This window comes from Opisthocomus hoazin, chromosome 5 (genome assembly GCF_030867145.1).
Source record: "Opisthocomus hoazin isolate bOpiHoa1 chromosome 5, bOpiHoa1.hap1, whole genome shotgun sequence".
In the NCBI taxonomy this organism is placed as follows: Eukaryota; Metazoa; Chordata; class Aves; order Opisthocomiformes; family Opisthocomidae; genus Opisthocomus; species Opisthocomus hoazin.
In genome coordinates, this window is record NC_134418.1 from 57,358,134 (window position 1) to 57,380,123 (window position 21,990).

A 21,990-nucleotide genomic window follows, 5' to 3' on the forward strand; every position below is an offset into this window, starting at 1 on the left:
ACACTTTGAGAATGATTTTTTTTTTTCTGGAAGAGACATTTTGATGCATCTTAAGTTGTAATTTATTCACTAAACTTTATCATCCATGTATCCAACCTAAGGAATCAGATAGGCAGTAAATATTCATTGAAAGGTACTGCTTGACTTTTTTTTTTTCTTCTTTTTTAACTCTTAATATTTCCCAAGTCTAATAACACAGGTTTTGTTTCACTACACAGATCTTTTACTACAAAGCAGTTAGTGTGGAGACATATGTGGAATTTCAAACCTGTGGCTCTCTTATATTGCTACAAACTGTTTCCTACCACATGTAGTAGTTGTGTAATTCTTTTGAAAATTGTAACTTCTTGATTTCACAGTACCTATTTCTTGTGCCCCCCCTTTCCCTCCCCCCATTTCCATACTTAACTAAACATACCTTCTTCCCTGGAACCAGCCACTGGCACCAGCACATTTGGTATGTTTTATGTTGAAATGTCTCCTACAAAAATGAAACCCTTTTTTTTTCCCACTCCAATAATCTCCACTGAGAAAAAGGTTCATTACAAAAGTGGCTTAGGATAAGATCAGACAACCAAAAAGCTCAAGTTTAAAGATGTGTCAATGTTCCTTGAGATAGCAGTTCAGGAACAATTCAACCTGAACTGCAGCATCCCCGAAGACTGAATTTGTCCTTTTTCAAGGCTAATTCTCTTCATCTTGAATATGATTTGCTAAATATCATGGAAGAAAAACATAATTTTCACTATGATTTGCACTTGTAGGTTGACTTTTGACGTAGGACGCTTTGACAAAAGAGAAAATTATGGGGTAATAGAACAGCAGGCTCTTCAAGATGTTAATCAGAATCAGACTTCCTGTTAAGTGTTTCCTCCCTCAGGTCTTGACAAGGTGATGGCTTTCAGAGGACGGAGGTTCTCTGTATCATCTGTGTGCTGTACCAGATACCATGGCTTCTGTCAATCACTTGTGAGTTTGCCTTGTTTGCTACAGACTGTAATAGATGATTATTCTGTCTGCTTCAGAGAAACTGGCTCAATGTGCCTTTCTGTTCCTAAGCGTATGTCATCTTCCCGAGGTAATTAGATGGTACATATCCTTTCTGACCTTCTGCTTCTGCTAGCCACCATTCCTTATTGCCACTCAGGTCGGCAAACTGAAGTATCCTAACTTTCTGGTACTCCTGAAGACTGAGTTCCTGGTCATTTCTTGCTTGAAATGCATAAACAGCGTAGAAGGTCTGAAAAAGGAAAGCCACAAAAACCAAAATCTGAATTCAGAAATGTAGTCACATCTTACCCTGTCATTGTGTATTAGTATGAATTCTGTATACAGAAAATGTGTAACTAATAGACGAAGCAGTCTGCAACTACAGGGTCTGCAATTGCTAGACAGACTACAATGAACAGGGCCAAAATAAAAAGTAAAATTGAAGGATCTGGGGGATTCTGCAGAGGGAGGAACAAACCAAGCTCCAAGACCTCATCACCTTACTACACTGATAAGGTTTTCAGCTCACACCAAGCGTCTGTTTCTGTCACACCAAGCAGCCTCAGGCTGGATGCAGAATTTTCCAGCAAGGTTTCCTCAGGGAGAATCACTTTTCCTAAAGCTCCTGTACTTAAATGTGGCACAGGGGTCACTTCTGTGCCTTGCTGGTCAGCATTGGCACAGCTTTCTTGTCAACGGCAAGTGGAAAAATCTCCCAAACTGAGCTATTTTGCAGGTTCCTGCTCCATAGGAGAACCTTGAGGTGTTGTATGTGGGGTGGCGTAATGCAACAGTGTATTTTCTGTGAGACAGGACTGCGATTCATGGTTTAACTGATTCTCTTTTCCTACCTTATAGCTATTTAAGAAAGGCAAAGAACAGAGGATAATGAATTCCCGTGTCATACTGACAGATTAGTGCCAGTCTTTTCCAGTGTAAAAGGAAATAATTTAAATTACAAGGAGTGTAATTCTAGATTTGAAATGGGAACAACAAGAAGACAGTCACAGCGTGTATCGTACTTACATGCTGATCATCCATATCCTGAAAAGCATCAGTCCCTGTGCCATTAAATGTGGAATTTTTGCAGAAATGAAGAGATGAGCTGCTGTCACTCTTCTTGTGCCCCAGATTTCTTGTGCTGCTGTCAGTAGAGGACCGTGAAGAGACGAAGAGGCTGATATTATCAAAATCGTCGTCACCGAAGCTGTTTTCTGCCACGTCCTTCTGTGCTTTGGCTGGATTGTAAGGCCTCAGGAAGGAGGAATACACATACCCTTTAAGGACTAGGCACCAGAATAAAAAGAGAGAAAATAAACAAACAGTAAAACACTGCTGAAACCATTTCAAAACCAACCATTTTATGCAGCTGTCAGTATGACAGAGGCAAACAGATGGGGCCAGAATGAAATCAGTATCCCAAAGGGAAGCTGTTATTGGGATGTCTGTGCAGAGAACTTACTTCCTGTGTCAACAAGCCATCTGCTCGTACTTCCAAAGGGGTCCTTTTGCTCCACAACAGCCACCAGTTCTCCTTCATGTAAATCAATATCAAATTCCTGTGTGGCATTGCACTTGCGCTTAGCTTGGTATAGCAATTCTGTGCTGTACGTAGACAACAGCTTGGACCTGTGGTCTTCTGTTTGACGTGGGGATGCAAGCTGAAAAGCAAAAAAATTATTCACTGGGAATAATGCAGAGGCCATTTCTAGTGCAACACAGATGCATAAAAACCAGCGTATGCTGCATGCGGCAGCTGGCCCTACATTTCTGCACACAGATTAAGGAGTTACACAGCTGTATGTAACCAAATGTCCTTTGCATATGCAGCAAGGACCTGTCCAACTGCTATATTAATAAGTGAGCAATAAAGGGCAGATTTTAAAGAAATGTAGGAATTTCACTAATTAAAGACCTCTTAGTCCGTCCTCTGCTCTCAAAGAGCTGGTGTTCCGTGTGTGAACTGTCACTTGCTTAAATGTTTTTCCGTAGCAATGATCTTTGAATTCCTATGTAATATCACAAAAAAAACCCATCATCCAAAAATCAGCTGAGGTGTGCTAAGGTCGCATAACAACTTGCGTGATAAGGCACTAGGCAAAAAAATCAGTGGTACCCAAACGGTCTGCTTTTTGTGTGAAACTACCTGGCGAAACAAGGGCAGGGTGCTATTAACTGCTGGCAGCGTATTCGCTCAGTCTGGTTAGAGCGCAGGGAGGGAGGTGCTGCACCTCAGCGTGATCTGAACATACCACAGAAGCAAGAGCGCAGGTGCCTTGCTGATGCTAAAAGGAATCCTACAGCTTCCTCAGCTTGTCCTGTGTATCTGCAGTTTAGCTTTTATTTTACTGTAAACTAGAGTCCTAAAAGCTCTGGAAATGTCTGATAAGATTGGGAACGAGAGGGACACACAGATTTCCTGGTGGATTTTCTGAATGTTCTGCCATGGGCATGTGTGTGTGTGCATGTGTATAAACACAGTACACATACTCACAGCTGAGAATAAGGTAAAAACGTGTTCTGGATTAGAAGACTAAGACACCCTGTAAGAGTATTTCACAAAAGGAGTAATCAAAGTTTACATATACAACCTTAGACTTAACATGTCCTTAAAGACCTAAGGGTAATCAGAGATAATTTCAAGTGGATTTTTAAGATAATAACATGAAAATGAGTGAAAAATCTTCAGAAGTTGCTGGTCAATGGAACAGCTTCATTTCAACAACCTGATTCAGAGTCCTAGTGAAGAGACCAAGCCCAAACCTCTAGGTGGCATAAAAATGGATTTGTTTCAAAAGTAAGCAAAAGCGGATGCTTCATACGCATTCGGATGTATGGTACTCACCAGAGAAGGGACAGGTTTCTTTTTTTCCAAGCTCAGTTTTCTCTCAATAAAGGTTGCACTGCTGTTTTCTTTCACAAAATTCAGCTTGTGAACCTCCTCCATCAACTGATGTTGCACTTCACAGATGCTTGAGGAAGACAGCTGCAAACACAAAGGTGGGTTAGATGTCATGAACAACATGCTAAGGAGATTTGAGAGAGCAGATTTGGTTTAATGGGCTGAATGCTAGGAGTCAGGAAATCTGACACGTTACTGCTATTTTCTGCAGAGCCCATAGTTTGCTAGGTATGAGACGGAAAGCAAAGAAAGGTCCTTGCTTAAAGAAAGTTTCTAATGATTGCTATTAGATTTTTAAAACATACTAATTAAAGTTAAATCATAAAAAAATATTCTAAACAGTGATGAAAATGAACAGCCTTGCACTTATGCTACTGAGCCACCTGCTTTCAGATGCAAATGTGCATCTCAGCAGCTATCAGTGGCCAATGTGCTGTAAGGCTTGGAGTAGTTTACCCTCCAGCTGTGTGTTTGTGCAACTGGGTGCTGCCACCAGGTTAAGAATCGTTGGGTAAGCTGAAGCTCTGTCTGTGGCACTGAATAAATGCTTTTGGTCTATGCCTAACCCAAAAAGTATTTGCTGATGTAAACAGAAAAATATGAAGGTAATTTTGTAGGCAGAGCTTCACAGAAAACAATGCTTGACACAACAGCTTTTAAAACATGAAATGGTCAAATTACAGGGATACAATTTCTTCATGCGGGAAAATCCTTCATTTTCCTATTAAACAGCGCAGCTCTATGTTTTGATCCTGACCTTGCTTTCTTAATTTTTCAGCTGCTCTTGACTATAAAGTGCTGTGTTCAAGCCTTGACGGAAAGGAATACTCCAGAACTGCCTCACTGCAATGTGTTTCTGATCTGGAGTCTTGCTCTTGTTCAGGTCAGTGGGTTTGGATGTGTGGAAGGCATTGTTTCAGCTGTGTTTCTTGGGGGGCTCAAGTCCTCTAAGCAAAAGTACAACAAAACTGAAACACTGTAGGGTGTTCACGCAAATGAAGAATAATTTCTCAACTTCAGTCTTCAGGTAATGATGACAGTGCCCAGAAAGAGAAGAATGGGCTGGAGAAATTGATGCTCTACTGTGTAGCTCAGACAGGCATCTTTGGTACTTTTGGCTACACAAGTGAAATGATTTGAGCTTTCTAAAAATGCCAGCGTAGACAAAGCTATTCCTTACTGCGTAGAGATGCATGCAGGAGCTTCTGCAGCATATTTGGGTTTAAAAGCAATTTGCTTTTCATAGAAATTATTTCATCAGCTCTCCTAGCCTGCTTCTCCTCTGCAGTCAACTGTGACTCTGCAGGTCTAGCAGCAACGGGAGGGTTCATGTACTTTCTTAGAATTTCTCTTCCTGTGTTTTCTGGGCTACTCAGGGTAGATGCTAAGAAACAAAGACTAAAGTGCTAGCAGCTGCCTCCTTCTTGCCTTACTGTAAAGTTCTTGCCATTACTATCACTGTAGCAGCTGGAACAGCTGCGTTAGGATCATTCTTGGTGACAAGTCCAGGCCTGACAAAACTTGAGCTCAGAGCCTGACCTTTGTTAAGCTTGCAAGGAAAAAAAACCCAAACCTGACTGTGCTTAGCAAAACAAATAAGGTCAGGGTTGCTTGTAGGTATGTGTCCTATGTCACTCTAGCCAAATCGTACAGAAAGAAAAAAGACAAATAAAGGCAGAACTACACCTGTTTCTAATGTACTTACTGGAACAGGCACCACCACATCATAATTTGATCGAAGTGCTGCAGACATAATATTCCTGAGGAGGGTGATGAAGCAATGCAGGCAGTTCAACACAATCTTTTTGGCTGCTCTGTTGAATACCTGAAGTTCTTCCACTAATTGTGCATTTAGAGCTTCATAGTCTTTCTTTGCCAGGTCCATCTCTTCTCCAGTTGACCTCTGAAGGTAGCTGTTGTAGTCCAACAACTTGTCATAGCGCTTCTGGATGAGCTTCTGTGGGCCTGGAAACAAGGCTTGTAGTGCTGAGAGAGGACTCAAAACAAGCTTGTCCAGTTGAGCCATCTGGAGAGGTATAAAACAGACCTATTTATTCATACAGTTCTTCAGACCCAGTAACAGGTTAAGCCTGATGGCAGCCTATCGAGCAATCTGTTAATTACTCTTTGCATAGCATTGCTGTCAGAGGCAGCTTCAAGCAGGGTCTAGCATGAGGTAACATTGCAAAGGAGAGGTAACAGTTTTGCAGCTTCAAGTGTCTGGTAATGGTAACAGTCCCTGGGAGCATGCAGCCTGCGGTACTGCCCTTAGCGTGTTACCACGGAGGAAAAACTGGGCAAGGATCAGTGAAGTGGTTCAGTGAAAGTGGGATTTCCGTAACTGGAAGGCCTATGCCAATATACAGCCTAGAGGCAATGAGGTCTTGTTAAATGGCAGGCTTGCAGTCTTGAATGCTATCAAAGCTTCTTTTTTTTTTTTTTCCTGCAAACAGCTGTAACTCAATTCCTGTTTAAGCAAACACAAACAATCGCTTGATTGATTATATTATGTTATGCTTGTTGGTTTTATCTGTAGTAATCAACAAAATTAGACACCTGGTAAAAAAACCTGAAGCATTTCTCAGACTTTTTTATTAGTCTCTAATTGTCTCAAGGGATTAATATTGCATGAAATAAAATTTATTTTTGTAACTCACTTCAAATACAGCACAGGCTTATAGTGAGTGAAACTCATCATCATATTAAAGCTCTTGGATGTTCTGTGTGAATTCAGTTGTTGGGCTGAATGTGAGAATAAAAGTGCAGCTGTCCCTCTATCCTCCGTAACACACCGCAGTTGAGGAAAGATCCATTTTAGCACCAGAATTGCTCTTCCAAGGCCAAGAGGATGTACACTAGCTAGATAGTTCCTACTTTATTTCCACCTGAAAACCTGCACTGTGTTTAGCAAACCAATTTTTGATGCATTAAGAAAACAATTTTTCCAAATTCCTGGACCTGATTTCTGGAAGAGGCTATTGTGGATTTCTGCCCTAAAATTTTCCATAAAATAAAATGAGAGAGGAAGGTACTCATTATGGACAAATGCACAAAGGAAAAAAAAAATTAACCTGGGCCCATTGCTGAGATCTCCATTGATAACACCCTTTCAGGAAAACATGTGAAGAACTCTGTGCATGGTTCAGTGAGAATATCTACTCATCGTGCAATGTCAGGACAAAAGTTTTTTTAAAAAAACCTTATACGTAGGGTAGTAAATCCATGTAATCTTGTAAATCCAAGGCACAGAAATAAGTAGAAATTAGCATGGTTAATAGTCCACAGTTAAATGATTAAGATTTTTTTATTACTATTACTTAGACTTTCAGAATAGCTGGATCATGAGCCAAATAGGAGTTACAAAATTTTTCCCTGAAAAAAAGTTTTCCTTTTCATCTCTTGTGGAATGGCTTCTGCTTTTCTTTGATGTTTCTGAATAGGGGGGCATCTCCCATACTGGACACACTCACCACTGCAGTGACAGAAGGGTACTCTTCTGCACTTTATGCACTCATTCACTGTAAAGACATTGGAAATATCTTTCTGATTATTGAGATTAATTTTTGAGATTCTTTTCAAATGTGGGAACTTCAAAGGAAAGGAAATACAACATCTTATTTCCCTATCTGGGGGGATGTGGTCTGTCAAAGATCCTTCTGTTTCTTGGTAGACTCCATTTTCAGTGTTTTGGAAAGGATTGAATGGCTGTATTTTAGTCAGCACAAACCTAGAGGGGTATAAGAAAACCTCCACCTCTGAATTTTTCCAGCTTGAGCAGCTGTTTGAAGAAGCAGCCTGCCCCAGTTTGAAGAGAAATTTTAGTCCATCTTAGTACAGCCAAGCATTGGAGTTTGTTTGGATCCTGAAAGCAAGAGACTAGTTGAAAAACTATTATTACCTTTGTTTTTTTTTTTAATTGCTTTTTAATTCCTGTGGGCTATATTCAGATTTTTCATGGTTTCGTTGTAGGAAGGATAGTAACTTACTTGAAAAGGTAGTAAAGCTGAGATTTTCACAGATCTGTGGTTCCAGAAGCTAATAGTTCATGAGCACAACAAAGATCACGCAAGTCACTCTAAAACTGCAAGTGTTGATACAAAAGTAGCAAAGCAAAGATCATAGAATCATAGAAAGGTAAGGGCTGGAAGAGACCTCAAAGATCATCTTGTTCCAACCCCCCTGCCATGAGCAGGGACATCTTCCACTACACCAGGTTGCTCAAAGCCCCATCCAACCTGGCCTTGAACACTTCCAGGGAGGGGGCATGCACAGCTTCTCTGGGCAACCTGTGCCACTGCCTCACCACCCTCATAGTAAAGAATTTCTTTCTTATATCCAGTCTAAACCTACCCTCTTTCAGCTTGAAGCCATTACCCCTTGTGCTATCACTAGATGCCCTTGTCAGAAGTCCCTCTCCAGCTTTCTTGTAGGCCCCCTTCAGCTGCAGCAGCAGATCTGCTGCTCTTGTCTGAAGCTCAGATAAAACGTGCAAATTTAGCACAAAGATTTGTTAGTTTAAACCCAGGAACTGAGCTTGAGAAGTTTTCTTTAGCTCTGCTAGGGAAAACACAGTGCACTTACACTGAATTTTATCTTATTTCTTACAGAAACTCAACCAAAAAATCCACTCATCTTTCCCAATGGATACCTAAGGTTTTTTGCTCTTTTCTGTCCTAGTCTTCCTCACATACACCTGTTTTCTCACACACACAGATAGCTGTGTAATACTGGACATTGGATAAACTTACAAGGTCTTCACAGAGATTTGCAGTGTTCTGTTTTTTTAAACAGTCGTCAACTTCGTTGTTTTTGTCTTGCAAGATTTCCTGAAGCCCAATTATATTCTGTGCAGCCAGATTTATAGAATCCTAAATGAGAAGATGGTAGGAAGATGAAATTGTATTATGATCCATTTCAATATACTGCATTCACTTATGCAGATACTGCAATAATACTGATGGAATCAGAAATATTTTCCATCTGTGACACCTGTGCATTTCTGTGCAGTCTCCAGACATTGTGGGGTTGTTTACTGTGATAACATTTTCCTATATTTTGTCTGTTTTCAATGTAAACTATTTAAGAATCATGTTGTTAATGTTCAACTAAAAAATTATGCCTCAACCTAATGAATGTCCCACTGGAAGTTAGCTACTCCTCAGCAAGAAGCCAGCCCATTCACTCTCAGAGGCCTCTTTTGGAGGACTAAGTAGGACTACAGTGGTGTATTTCACTTACTCTGAATTTTAATCTTAATGAAGCATGCATCCGTTTGGATAAGGAACTGTCAACACCAATTCCAGGCAACAACCCTTGTCAGCTGAGCTCACTGGCCTTCCCCTGTTTGCTGAACCAAACAAGGTGCATTTGTGATAAGCTCTGGCCAGCTGGCTATTGGTCTTGCCTACCTCTCAAACAACCTTCGTGTCCGGTCTGGGCACACTGACACTTTGAAGGGCCTCATGCCATCTACAAAGTTGTCAAGTTGTCTGTGAGAGGGAAAGTTGGTAAGTCTACAAGCCAACCCACATCTTCGGAGAGGAGGATTAAAGCAAAGGCATTTACAACACTTGAGCACTCTGTACATCTTACACTAGCCCTCAACACAACCTAGCAACGGGATAAAGGAAGGAGTCCTCACATCCAAAGTATGTATTTTAGGACATTTAAATTCATATGGCTGCAACTCAGTTCTTCCATTTGTAATGAGAAGCAGCTGGTGCTGCACTGCAGCAGATGTGCCTGACCCATATGACAGCTTCCCACAGTGCCACCAGACAGCACCTTCTTTTCTGCACTGCACCCATGGGTCTCCACAGAGTTGGCTTGTGAAAAGGGAAAAATGCAGAAGCGTGGGCTTCAAACCTTCTTTGCCATGGGCTCAGTAATGCAGCAGCAGCACAGCGTATTTATTTAATGTGGTGATGTAGACAGGCCTGCTTATAAATAACTTGGTGTTGCCTAACCAGTGGCAGAAATGTGTGTTAAGCTGGTTATGGACATGGTTTGTGGCCCCATGTTTCAAAACAGCCTGTACCTACCTGTAGATGTTGCGAGGAGAGTGAAATGTTCTTCACGCACCATTTCACAGTCTTCTCTAAACTTCGAAACAACTTTTCTTCCTTATTAAAAGTTTGATCTTTCACCTAAAATAGATGTTTGCACTGTTTATTTGGCAGCCCAAAAAAGCCTGGCTAATGAAAGAAATGTCCAGACAGCTGCTGGAAAAATCCCAGACCTTCTCTGAACTCCTCCCTTTGAGAACAGAACAGATCAGCCCCTAATTCTCCGAAGTTTTAATCCAGTTAATTTCTCTCCAGTTTTAATCCAAGAAAAGTCAACGGCACAGGGCAACATGACACAGAATTTAACTTTCAATCCTTGCAGAAGCAGGGAGTTGCTTTATTAAAAGCACACCTATGTGTGCCAATAAAACTTTTAATTTTCTGTATATTGTTGCTCCATTTGAGGAAACAATGGTGAAAATGGTAAGACATTTTCATCTCGTGGCGTGACTTCCCTGGGTGCTGATTTGGGGGTGATGGGGAGATTTCCCTCAAGCAGGCTGTAGGTGGAGCTGTTACCTCTAGAGCAATGCCAGCTCTTCAGCTAGAAACCTCAGCAGCTGGAAATAGGCTTGTACTACTATTTTATGCCAGCTGACAAAAAAAAAAAAAAAAAAAACACAACCACCTGAAAATACGTTGATTTCTGCCTACCTTTTACTTGAAATCTCAAGTCTCATGTTCAGTGGTCTTGCTGTAAGGGTCACAGCGGGTTTCAGAGATGTGAACTGGGAAACAGTCTAATTAAGCAGGAGAGAGGGCTGAATCTTTAACAGATGTATCCTGATTCTAAAATGATTCTCAAATGTTTTAAGCTTAATTAAAAAAAAAAAAAAGTAAAAAACCCCCAGAAAACAGAAGCTTCTAAAGGGAAAAAAGAAAAATCACATCTCCTCTTAATCAAAATTTAATTCCCTGTTTTTCTCTGATTTTATAGCCTTGCTGCTGTTCTATTCTGAATAAAAAAATTTCCACTGTACAAATAAATGAACAGAAAAAATAAATGTGGGTAGTCTGCGTCAGAGAAAGGGGGAAACCACTGATAAAAAACAAAACAGGAAAAAACGGCACGTATCTTGTAAAGTCACATCTAGAAAGGCAAGTGACCTTGTATAATCAGCCATCTCATGAAGTGAGGTGCACTGGGTATCATTTTCAAGTTCAGTTGTAATTGATTTTCTTTGAGATTCAGACTTAAGCTTTCCTGAAAATGTTTATCCTGCTAGGTTTTGAATTACAACCTCAAAATTATGAAGGAGTGTTTTCGTTTTGGCCACCCAACACCCATCAGAATTATCACAGGGTTCTTTGCTTCTGGTAGTTTTGACAGTTCCAGGTCCTTGCACGTGTAAAGGCAAACCCCATGGCCCTTCCTGATCAGAAGTATTGGTCATCTTCCTTGCTAGATTCAGAACCTGAATGTTATGGTGCAGAGCAAGATGGACTGAACACCTTTTCAGTACCGACAATAACTATGGTCAGTTTGTCTGCAAAAACCTGATCTGAGACTGAGTTTCACAAAACTACCAGTCACTTCCTCTCTGCTGAAGACCAGAAGTTTGAGAAACCCTTAGATAAAAAGGGAAAAGGTGGAGAACACATTACGTTATTTTCTATTTCAATCACAAAGGTCTCTCCTGTCTTCTGTGACAGTCAGAAAATGACTTTATAAATGATGCAGGGAAAAAAGCAACACCACAAACTCCATTGCTAACATGTTTTAAAAAATGCCCAGTGCAAAAGCAGAACAGAAGCTGTCAATGCAAATCTGCAGTTGGATGAGTAAGCACCTGAGGTTCTCCTCCCGTCAGTATTTTCAGATGGCTGGTGACCCTCTTGGATTTCTTGCTAATGGAGTGGATATTCAGTCGGGAAAACTTTTCTTTAAGGGTGTCATCATCATCATTCCTCTTATACTTCAGCACTGCAGACAGAGAGTTTCATGACACTAATCATCTGTATTCACAGGGCTTTTCACAGGGACAGGCACACAAATATGAAACCATTTGAGAGCAGACACTTTGATGTCACTTGCTGTAGTCTTGTGTGAGAATGCTTGAGACGATGAAAACTCTGTTATCAACGCTAGCCTTGGGAAGAGTGAAGTTAGGGCTTCAAGGTGGCAAGTCTATAAGAAATATTGCTATCATTGCATCTTAATTATTATCAATGTTTGCAACTGCATTACAGACAACGAACATGGGCATAACATGAATTCTTTCATCATTTTCATATTTCTGGAGTTATCAGTCAGATAATATAGCTGGCTGAGGACAAGTGACATTAAGGCATCTGTCACCTTCTTGAAACCCAGCGTACTGCACAACTTGGGTAGCACCAGCCAAAACTGTTGTAGTGATATGACTGGAGTTGAAACCTCTCTTGTAATTGTCAGCCCAAACCTACAAAGACAGAAGAATTTGCAGTGACATTTTCTTACCCAAATCTTTCCTCCTTTTAAGTTCATTGATGTTCACATTAATATTTTTCATAGCAAAAAGGGCATCTTGTAGCACCTTGTGGTCAGGGTGAGAAGCAGGAGTTGAATTCAAGAGTTCACAGAGTAACAAGGGATATTTCATCACCCGTTGCACTGGTTTGATCATCAGGGATCCCATGTCCATTAGATTTGGCTTTCCTCTATAATTTGTACAAAAAAATATCACATAGGAGAAACTCCTTGAAGACAAAAACTTCTTACTATTTCTGTCTAGTCATTGAAGCTGCTGCCTTTTATATCCTTCAGCTGAGCTTTCAACTACAGAAAATACCGAAAGCAGAGCAGTGCTTTGCATTGAGTCATAGAAGTTCAATTACCACTGAAGTCAATAAATAAGATACATCTGTCAGGGAGCACGGGGCCGTTGTAAACGAAACCCTCCTCTTGCCCCCTCAATGAGAAACGCACACCAGGTCTGAGTTTTCTGTATTTTCAGTGATCTGCCAGACTGTTGCTTAGACATTACCTCTGAAACAGTCCCACTCAGCCTGAGGGTGCGTGTGGTACAACTCACACACCACGACACCCAGGAAGGGAGATGTAGGTGGAAGAAGAAATAACAGGAAGTTTGAGAAAGGTGTGTGAGAGGGGCTGTTACATCCTGCTCTGGCCCCTCAGGCTTAAAATTGCAGTATCTCTCTGCTGCAAGTAACTGGGATGCCCGTTCACGGCTGCATCCCTTCTCACAACATCTGTCAGCTTGCCACAGTGACCTTTAAACTTTACTGTCTCTCACCCGTGGTTTTTCTTTGCTGGCTGCCGGTAGGTTATTTCTAATGATGCCTGAGCTTCCAAAGGGTTCCAGATCTGGGCTGGGGAAACGCTGAACCTACAGGGTGTTCACCCAGGCTTGATCCAACCTGCTAGAAGTCACCTTACACAAAGGCAAAGCCGGTAGCTGCCTGGGGTGGCAGAAGGATGAAAGTAGGAAAGTCACAGCTTCCAGCATTGGCACAGGGACACTGCGGCTCCAGGCTCGATACCAGCTGGCTCAGCAGGGGCTGCAGAGCAGCTTCCCCAGGCACCCAAGTGGCTCCAGCCATCAAGGCCAACCAAGCTCTCTGGCCTCCATGCAAGGGGGTTACCAGCCAGCCAAATTCATGCTCCAGCTCCACTCTGGACAAAAGCCTTTGCTCATACTCTCTAGGCTTGAAGGGGAAAGGCTGTGCAGTTTGCAGGTCATCCCAACAGCCTGGGAGAAAACAGGGGAAGGGCAAGGCTAAGCCACACGTGTCTTCACTACTTTCCATGTGGCTGGTAGAAACATGGGTTCTCCCCGGAGAAGGTAACACCAGGTGGCCGAGCTCTAGGGCCAGGGCCAGCCATTAGTGAGGCTCCAGCAGCAGGACAGACATGTCCATTGTGTCTCGTACCCGTGACTCACAGACCTCCCCTCTGAAACCGAGCGTGAGCTGTTGGTAACAGTGTGAAGGGCAGCCAAGCAGAGCGAGGTTTCCATTTGCATGCCCGAAAAGGCTGCTTTGGAGGGGAAAAGGTTGTTTGACATTAACTATGCAAGACTTAATGCTAGGCAAAGAAGGATTTCTGCATATGGAAAGATGCAATAACACAATGTAGAAGGAAAGTACAAAAAGACAGGGAACAGCCACTTGGTTTTTCAGGCTGACATCTATTGTTTTGTGCAGCAGGAAGAGTAAAAGAGGAAAAAAAAAAAGCTTTCATTCCCACTTTTATATGTATAAAATGTACAAGAGCCAATCCTTACTGCTGACTAATTAACAATTTGAATGCCTTTGAGAAGAGACATCTGCATATTTAAACCATCTCTCTCACACAGGCATTATCTGTAAAAAAGTTCTGCATGAAAAAAAATTAACAGTAGATGCCTTTTAAGGCTTCTTGATGTCCCCAAACCTTCTCATCATTTCAATCCCCCTCATTTCCCCTGTATCCTACATTAAATATAGAGAGCTATTTTCCCTTCTTTCAGCTTCTGGCAGCAATAATGAAGAAAAAAAAAAATCTTAAATTGTTATTGTTTTCTCTGAAAAGCCCCATGAATGCAAATCTATAAAAGCTGCCTCATGAATGGAAAAATCTTCAAGTGTCTTCTCTTTATATAGTTGCACTTTGGACAGCTGCCCAAGTGATAAACAGCCCTCTGTTCGCATATCTGCATGACACAGTCTTGCAATATGGTTTGAGAGATGGTAGGTTTGTTATAAGATAATGACTCACTGGGGCACTAAATGCCACAAAGTTCAACTCATCTAATTCTCCCCAGCAAGATTAGCTGCTGATAGCCACTCTCCCTGGACGGGTCCCGTTTGCCATGCGCCCTGTTAGGACAAGGTATCCAGCCGCCGGGCAGGACATGGCCTTGCCACGCGACCGAAATAGGCAAGTAATGGCTTGTGACATCTATTGTGCAGAAAATTAGGTTGATAATTCATTTGGGATGCTACTTCAGCCTTCCCCCCCGTTACTGGGAGTCTAGCAAGTATTCTAGGTCATATGTAGCTGTACTAATCTCACCGCAAATTATTACCATAGCTCTGCAGTAAACACAGCTGGCTTAACTGCAGTGAGCTTCACAGCATACCCTTCCTCCCTCCTCCCAGCAAAACAAAGTCACAAATGCAGAAGGAATCCCGCCTGTTTAAAAAACACTTGGTGGTGAGACATGCAAAAACAGGTGATCCAGGATTTAGTTTCATTTGCTCTCATTACCCAGCAACGAGGTCCAGTGGCAAACCCGATAGCCCGTGCGGTACAGCAGGGCTGAGGCCGGTGTCATATTCAGCTTGGCAGTTTTGAAATGGTGTGCGTGCATCAGAGGCTGCAGCGCGACTTAGAGCCTCGGGCTTCATGGTTTACTGTGCGTGAGTTCATTTTAGTACAAGACATGCAGGGCAAATAATTCACTGTGCCATAAGACTCTCATGCAAACCCAGGGAATTCAATGAGGCTGCACAGCTGTTAAGCGAAGCAGAATTTAACCTATTGAGCTGCTAGCAAAGGGCAGCACTGTCTGGTATTTATGTAATTGTTTTCTTGATCATGCCTGAATGAAAAGCAATCTGGGAGCAGCCACATCACAGGCTGTTTGGGGTGAGTTACGCTGTATTTTCCAGTTCAACGTTAACCAGATTTTTGGGCACAGTCTCACCAAAAGGCTGCTTAGGCTTTGCAACCTCTAAGCTGATTTGCAGGCGATGGCATTTCTGGGTGCCCTGCCGGTCAGTGGGGAAGGCAAATGCCACCACACCGTGCAAGGTAGCCAAGCTCAGGGAGGGTCCCGCAGCTAAACCTGGCTCACTCCACTCTGCACAGCTTTATAAGAGCCAGTTTAAACTCAGAGAGTGAGTTGCATCCTACACTCCACTGGAAACTGTTTGAAAGAGAAGACTAGGCATTCATTTCTGATTGGGTTACGCAAGGCAGAGCAGCCAGTCTTGCGCTATTTCTATGTGCGTTGCTGTCTCGCACAATCTTACTGTGACTCTTGGGGTATTTTGTTCCTCTTGGAGCCCCACTCCTTGGGAGACAGGACTATACAAGAATGTCCCTTATCAAAACAAAATGCAGAAAAACTATTTCCTATCTTAGACTAAAGCTTGAAAACCCTAACTGTAGAGTTTCAGCATGCAAATCCTTCAAAGTCTATTTTACACTGCTCGTATTTATGACGTGCGATTGACTAATTAACAAATTATCTGACTTGGTGTTAGTCTCCTACCAATATAGTGTACACTTGCTCCTCTGTTCTCTCTTAACATTTCTGTATGGGGTTGTAATCATTTTCTTCAGTTCAGCTAACCCCTCCTCAAACCTCTACCTGCAGGTAACTTCAGGAGATGCTGCATTTCAATGAGCCCAACCTGCTGGATGTCCAGAAACTGCAGCTGTGATAAACTGTCCTTTATAGCTTTTCAAAGATGTCACATTTGGCACAGAAGTCCCTTAACCACAAGTGATCGGTGGCTAGGTGAGTATTCTGGCAAAGTGTTGAAATGAGCCTGTTCTTTTCTGATGTTCTTCCAGCCACTGTCAGAGGGAAGATCCTAAGGTGGACTTCTCATATAGGACTACCGAAGGGGTCGTCACCTTAGGAATAGCTTTACCGGTGAACCTAACATGTATTGTAGCAGGTCTACAAAGGCCTATGCAAAATGATTTCAGATTGTCTGGATTTTGAAGACTGACGCTATGTTGTTGACAAGCACTCCTGCGGACCTCAGAGCTCCCTAACCACATCTATAAGACAGTGAGGTTATAATAAAGGGCTCCGAATGAACTGGCAACTAAATTAAGTAGCTTCATAAACCACAAGTTTTGAAAGATACTGCAAAGCTAGTGCACTGGTAATTAGAAAACTAGACAGGCTTAGGGAAATTAAACCTGAGAGTCTTTATCACATATGTCCTGGAAAAATCTATGGGTTATACTGACACAAAAGGCCTGTGCTCTTAAAATTTCCACATGTACAGTTTTAAGCATACTGAGGATAAATTAAAGATATTTTCAAGATTATTTTACACATAAGAAAGGCACAGTACTTACTCTTCCTCGTATATCTTTCTGCAAAAGAGAAGAAAACAAAATGTGTATTAGATTCCTGCTAAAAGGATTTCTACAAATCAGGGGCCAGATTCTCAGATACTCTTCAGTGACACAGAGCAGCCATAACTAGCCGGTTAACTTTGGTTTATGGCTGCTGTGTGTCAGCAGCACTGCACAAAACAGCCAGAGGGTACCAGTGAATCTGGCCCTGTATCTTTTTGAAAGGACAGCCCCAAATGAGAAAGGATTGTCAGAAACCTGGCTTTGGCTATAAGACCCAGCCTTGTCCTGACACTGTTAGAGAAGGAAGTTTGGGTCACTGTACTAACAACAGTAAGTAACATCCAGTCCTTAATACAAAAAGTAAAGTTAAACATGTCATTCTTGTACTTTACATACATTCTTGTCTACTCTCTTTAAATAGAAATGTATTTGTAAATAAGAAAGACTACACTGCAGCCTTTTAGGATATAGAATAAATGAAGCTGTTAAGTTTTTTGTCAGCTACACATGAACTGGAACCTCTGCAGAGTAGGATGCTGTTGATACACACACTGAAAGCAGCAGGGACACACAACTGTAGTTTGGAAGCACTCAGACATGCACATAGAAGATTTTCCTTATGGTATGAATTCACTCAAATGCAAAGGAACCAAAATGTCACTCATCTCTCGTTAGGCTTTCCTGACATCACATCATCAGCCACTGCTTTTTCACTGCCTGCACTCATCCCCTTGCACACCAGTGCCTGGCTAAGCATCTGGAAGCTGGTGCTTTCATTGCTTCTGCACTGTCAGCACTTTGCGTGCTTATGACGTCCCTCTGCCCCTGTAATAGCTGACCAAGCTACTTCAGGCTGAAAGCAGAGCAGGTAGTTGCCAGCATCCTTTCCTTTCATTTTTACCAGCTGCATTTCTTTGGCTAAGCTAGCAAACAACATCCCCAGTTTGCATAATCACTGCTGAAACACAGGACTCTACAGAATTTGGATTTTCACGTCTCCAAAGCAGACACCTACATTTTGGGATGGAATTTCTCCTTTTCAGTCAACAGGAGGAATCGGAATCTCAGCAAGACTAATTAAATCTGATTTGTCTGTACAGATGTGCAGAGTGCCACTCTCAAATTGCTCCTGATATAGAAGTTATTTTTCACATGGCAGATACTACTCAGCTGAGGAACAGAAGCCTCTAGTAACATTAGCCCATTTTAATTTTTAAAAAATGGAATAATATTCCTGCCAAGGAAAAAAGAAGTATTTAAGAAGTAAGCATTTTTCAAGAATAGTCGTCACCAGCCCCCGCATTTATTATGCCTCAAAATGGAAAACAGCCTATAACTTATTTGGTAAAAATGCTGCATAATTTTCTTCTTAGAACAAGTATTCTCTAATCAGTAGTAACAGGTTTAGGTGACCACAGCTCTGCGTTTGAGTGTGCACTTTTAGGTCTTAATACTTGAATTGCCTGCAATCTTTATGCTCTGGGAAAAAACACAACACAGTATACATGCACCAGTTATTTTTTTGTTGGTTCCTGTTTAAAGGCTAATCAGGGAAGAACAAAACAAGGCTTCATTGTGAGGAAGGCTTTGTCACTTCCTGCTAGCAAAGGCTACAATGGCTTAGCAGAAAATATCCTTTCTCTTCACAAATCCCAGCTGTGATTTTGGAACAGGAGCTCCTCTTGCTGGCTCTGGAATTCAAGTGGCAGCATCCACACTAGCATGTACGTGGACACTACCTTTTATCTTTATTTCCTTCCATGTCCCCTTGCCTTAGCAGCAGGGATGAATGAATGACAGTAGCAGCTTCTCTTGATTAGCCAGAAAAGAATATTGTGGGCACCAGAAACTAAAACACCTCCTTAGGGGAGACACCTGGCCATCCGTTAGCCTGAAAGCCTGAGTTTATATGAAAATCTATTTCTTTCAACTTCCAGCATAACTAAAGCCTAAGTACCCCGTACCATATACTTTGTTAGGTATTTAATAACTGGACACGTTGCACAAAATAAACCTTATTTTCAACATAACCTCTCTTCAAAGTGAATATTTCTCTTTTAATGTTTTTAATATTTTCCTCCACCACTCTTCCCAGATTTCACCTGGACATACTTCCCATCCCCTAAGTCTTAAGACTTCTCTGCACACTAACTGGGGTGTGGTTGAAATATCTCCATTATTTGTGATAGCTTTATATCCCTCCTACAAGCATGCAGCATGGGAGCTGGAGTTAAGCCTCCAATCTGAAAGACCGTGGCACGCTCCCTTCTGTCAGCACTGTGTAATGCTTTTGGGAAAGTGAGAGGGTGAGGGGATTTATGGGTGGGAAGAGAAGCACTCTCCGTGGAGTGGATGAGCTGGTTCCTGCGACTGGCTGCGGGAGGAAGCCGCACTGGAGGAAAGATGGATCCACTATTCTGCAGCATCCCCACTTCTTGACACCTTTCCCTGAGGGGCTGGCACTGGTGCCGACGGCACAAAGCACCTTCCACTGGTGGGACCTGGCAGCTTGCTCCAGCGCTGATCGCTCTCAAATACCCCCATCATAAGGGGTCCGGCACCACACAGCCGCTCCAGACCCATGGGGCCTTGCAAGGGGGGCCCAGAAACACCAGTGTGTGTGAATAGCTCCATTACGGGCGTTTTTTAAGTCAAGCAATAGAATTGCTGAAGACGGGGGTGGCAAGTTTCCTGGGAGCTGGGCAAGGTGTTCCCAATAGCCCACAATATGATACAGCATTTTTTTCACCAGTGTGGGGCACTGAAGTTAAGGGAAGAGCAACCTTTCTTGCACTATTTTTGGCCATCTCAGAGAGAAAGAAATCTAATCATGGCCCCTGGCTTGTCATCTTTTCATGAAAGCAGCATAAGCCAGAGCTCCCAGCAAGCCTCATAAAACTCCAGATTTACAGGGGACCTTTCATCTACATCCATTTAAAATGTTCCCTGCCAGGCAACTGACTATGGACGGAAATCATCATTTGAAAAGATCTTACTTTAAGGACTGTACACAGTGTCTTAAATGGTGCTTCAGTTCTTCATCCTTTTCATAGGATTCCAGCATGGTGTGTGCATCATCGTGGCGATAGCAGTAGATTTTATACGTGTCTTCTAGTGGGCCTTTAATCTGCAAGAACACTTCGCCTGTTAAGGAGAAAAACAAAGCATGTCAAGCCAGACAACAGCATCTCAGAAGGAGTTTTATTATTCCACCACATTAGCCGTGAGCTAAAAAGGCTGGCTTCCACTTTACTTCCCTTAGAAACGATCTTACGTGTTTATGTGCATTATTTATTACATGTATTTCTCAGCTGCTCATCTTTGTCATAGCCAGGCACCATTATATGAGTGTTAATGCACAAAAATTCCCTCAGGAAAACGCATGAAATCTCTACACCCCGCACCCCTTCACACACAATCCCCTAATTCACCTCCCCAGCTTAATGCCCCTTCAGTGGAAACCACACAAGAAAGCTTAACTGGTTTTGTGTCGTGGGCTGGCAGGAGGAATGAATGTAAGGCTGTTAATTTTCCTTTTGACTTTTTTTCCAACTGAATATGAACTTAAATGGGTTATAACAGGAATAATGACTCTATCTCCCATTAGCCATTTCAGTTTTATCTGTTTTGCAAAATCCTGCAATGGCAATTGTAATGGCCTAGAACAGAAAATTTTCTTCACATGACAGAGGAACAATCTTCACCCCTCCCCTAATTAAAAAAAACCACCATGGATTACAGCCATTTTTATATAGTCTCTAGGTTTATATGCAACTGAAGGGGGAAAACATTTCCATCTCCAGTCCTCCACACCACCATTTTACCCCAAAGAACAGTTCGGAATTTTAGACGCACTAAAGTAGTCCTGCACCCGTTTCCTGTTTAATTCTGGTGCCTAATTCTCCCAGCCTAAAACTCCTGTGTCGGTTTCTGTGTACGTAAGAAACATGATCTGAGCGGAGAAGCCATGCTTCATCTCTTCTGCTGAGATATTCATTCAGTTCTTCCACCCTTACGTAGCAGTGCCCTGATCAGCAGCCTTGGAAATGCATATAATAAACAACAGCAACGGTGAAAACTCCTGTCTTGGGCATTTACTGAAAATTATATCTATGTGGCAACCAGTCCAATGTTTTATAAACATTCCTGTTGAGTTAGAGCAATGATTATTAAAGTTAAAAGCTGAACACCACATTAATTGTGAGCTCTCTATTCATTCACAGAGTGAGCGCCAAGCTGTCACGCATCCTGCATGTTTCATCCTGACCGGAGTGGGCTGTTTCATAATACATTGCATTGAACTGCTCCGTCTTAAAGTGAAAAATGATTCAGTTACCACAGTAACACAGCTCTGGGTTTTTTCCCCTAGCAGCGAAGGTTAACTGGGCTGTCTAATGTATGTTGGTTTCAAGGTGCGAATAAGGGAACAACAATGACGGAGCTAAGACCACACGAGTTCATTTTAGTCACTCTAAGGCCACAGTCAGAAAAGCATCAGCATCCCATAGTTAAACGCGCTTTAGCTGTCTGTCTTCTCTGTCTGATGCTTAATGCTAATACTGATGGCTACCAGCACACACTGCATCCTGACTTTCCCGTGAACAATCCTTACAAGACCTTTATTAGCCAACGGTGTAAGAGGACACCTTAACAAACTTTCTCTTGATCCTGCTCCTTTGGCACCCAATTCTCAGAGATGCTGAGCTCTCATAGTTTCCACTAACTTTAGGTGGAGCTCCAAGTGCTTAGCATGGCCCACACTAGATAGATCTGCCTGATGCCTCTTCTTGAGTGTGGTGGTGATCAGTCTTAAAGAGAAAATCCTAGGAGGAAGGCTTTGAGTGACAGAAAGTTTCTCCCTGTGGCTTTCAGTGCTGTTCCCTGCGTAGGCAGCAGTGGGAGAGGGAGGAAGAAGGAGTCTAATAGCTAAAGCCAGGCTGAAGTTACAAAGTCTGCATATTCCTCCCTATACAGTATCCAGAACAGAGAGCAGAAAAAATACAGGA

The 21,990-nt window shown here is 42.2% G+C and overlaps 1 protein-coding gene and 1 long non-coding RNA gene across 2 annotated transcripts in view; one reads left to right on the plus strand and one right to left on the minus strand.

The window, feature by feature from the left end:
- Positions 1-1,054: 1,054 nt before the first annotated feature.
- The window catches only part of ARHGEF38 (Rho guanine nucleotide exchange factor 38), a 39,466-nt gene continuing 18,530 nt past the window's right edge, over positions 1,055-21,990 (minus strand). The window contains exons 4-14 of the mRNA XM_009945266.1: positions 19,981-20,128; positions 16,982-16,999; positions 12,398-12,597; positions 11,748-11,881; positions 9,934-10,038; positions 8,641-8,760; positions 5,598-5,918; positions 3,836-3,976; positions 2,453-2,651; positions 2,017-2,276; positions 1,055-1,240 (exon numbers count right to left, since the gene is read on the minus strand). Of these exons, the coding sequence (XP_009943568.1) occupies positions 1,055-1,240; positions 2,017-2,276; positions 2,453-2,651; positions 3,836-3,976; positions 5,598-5,918; positions 8,641-8,760; positions 9,934-10,038; positions 11,748-11,881; positions 12,398-12,597; positions 16,982-16,999; positions 19,981-20,128 (1,832 nt within the window). The remainder of the gene's footprint in view (positions 1,241-2,016; positions 2,277-2,452; positions 2,652-3,835; positions 3,977-5,597; positions 5,919-8,640; positions 8,761-9,933; positions 10,039-11,747; positions 11,882-12,397; positions 12,598-16,981; positions 17,000-19,980; positions 20,129-21,990) is intronic.
- On the plus strand, positions 3,925-19,282 carry LOC142361343 (uncharacterized). The gene is made up of 4 exons (XR_012763930.1): positions 3,925-3,990; positions 4,671-4,775; positions 16,263-16,406; positions 19,080-19,282. It is a non-coding gene; the product is annotated as an uncharacterized LOC142361343 (long non-coding RNA).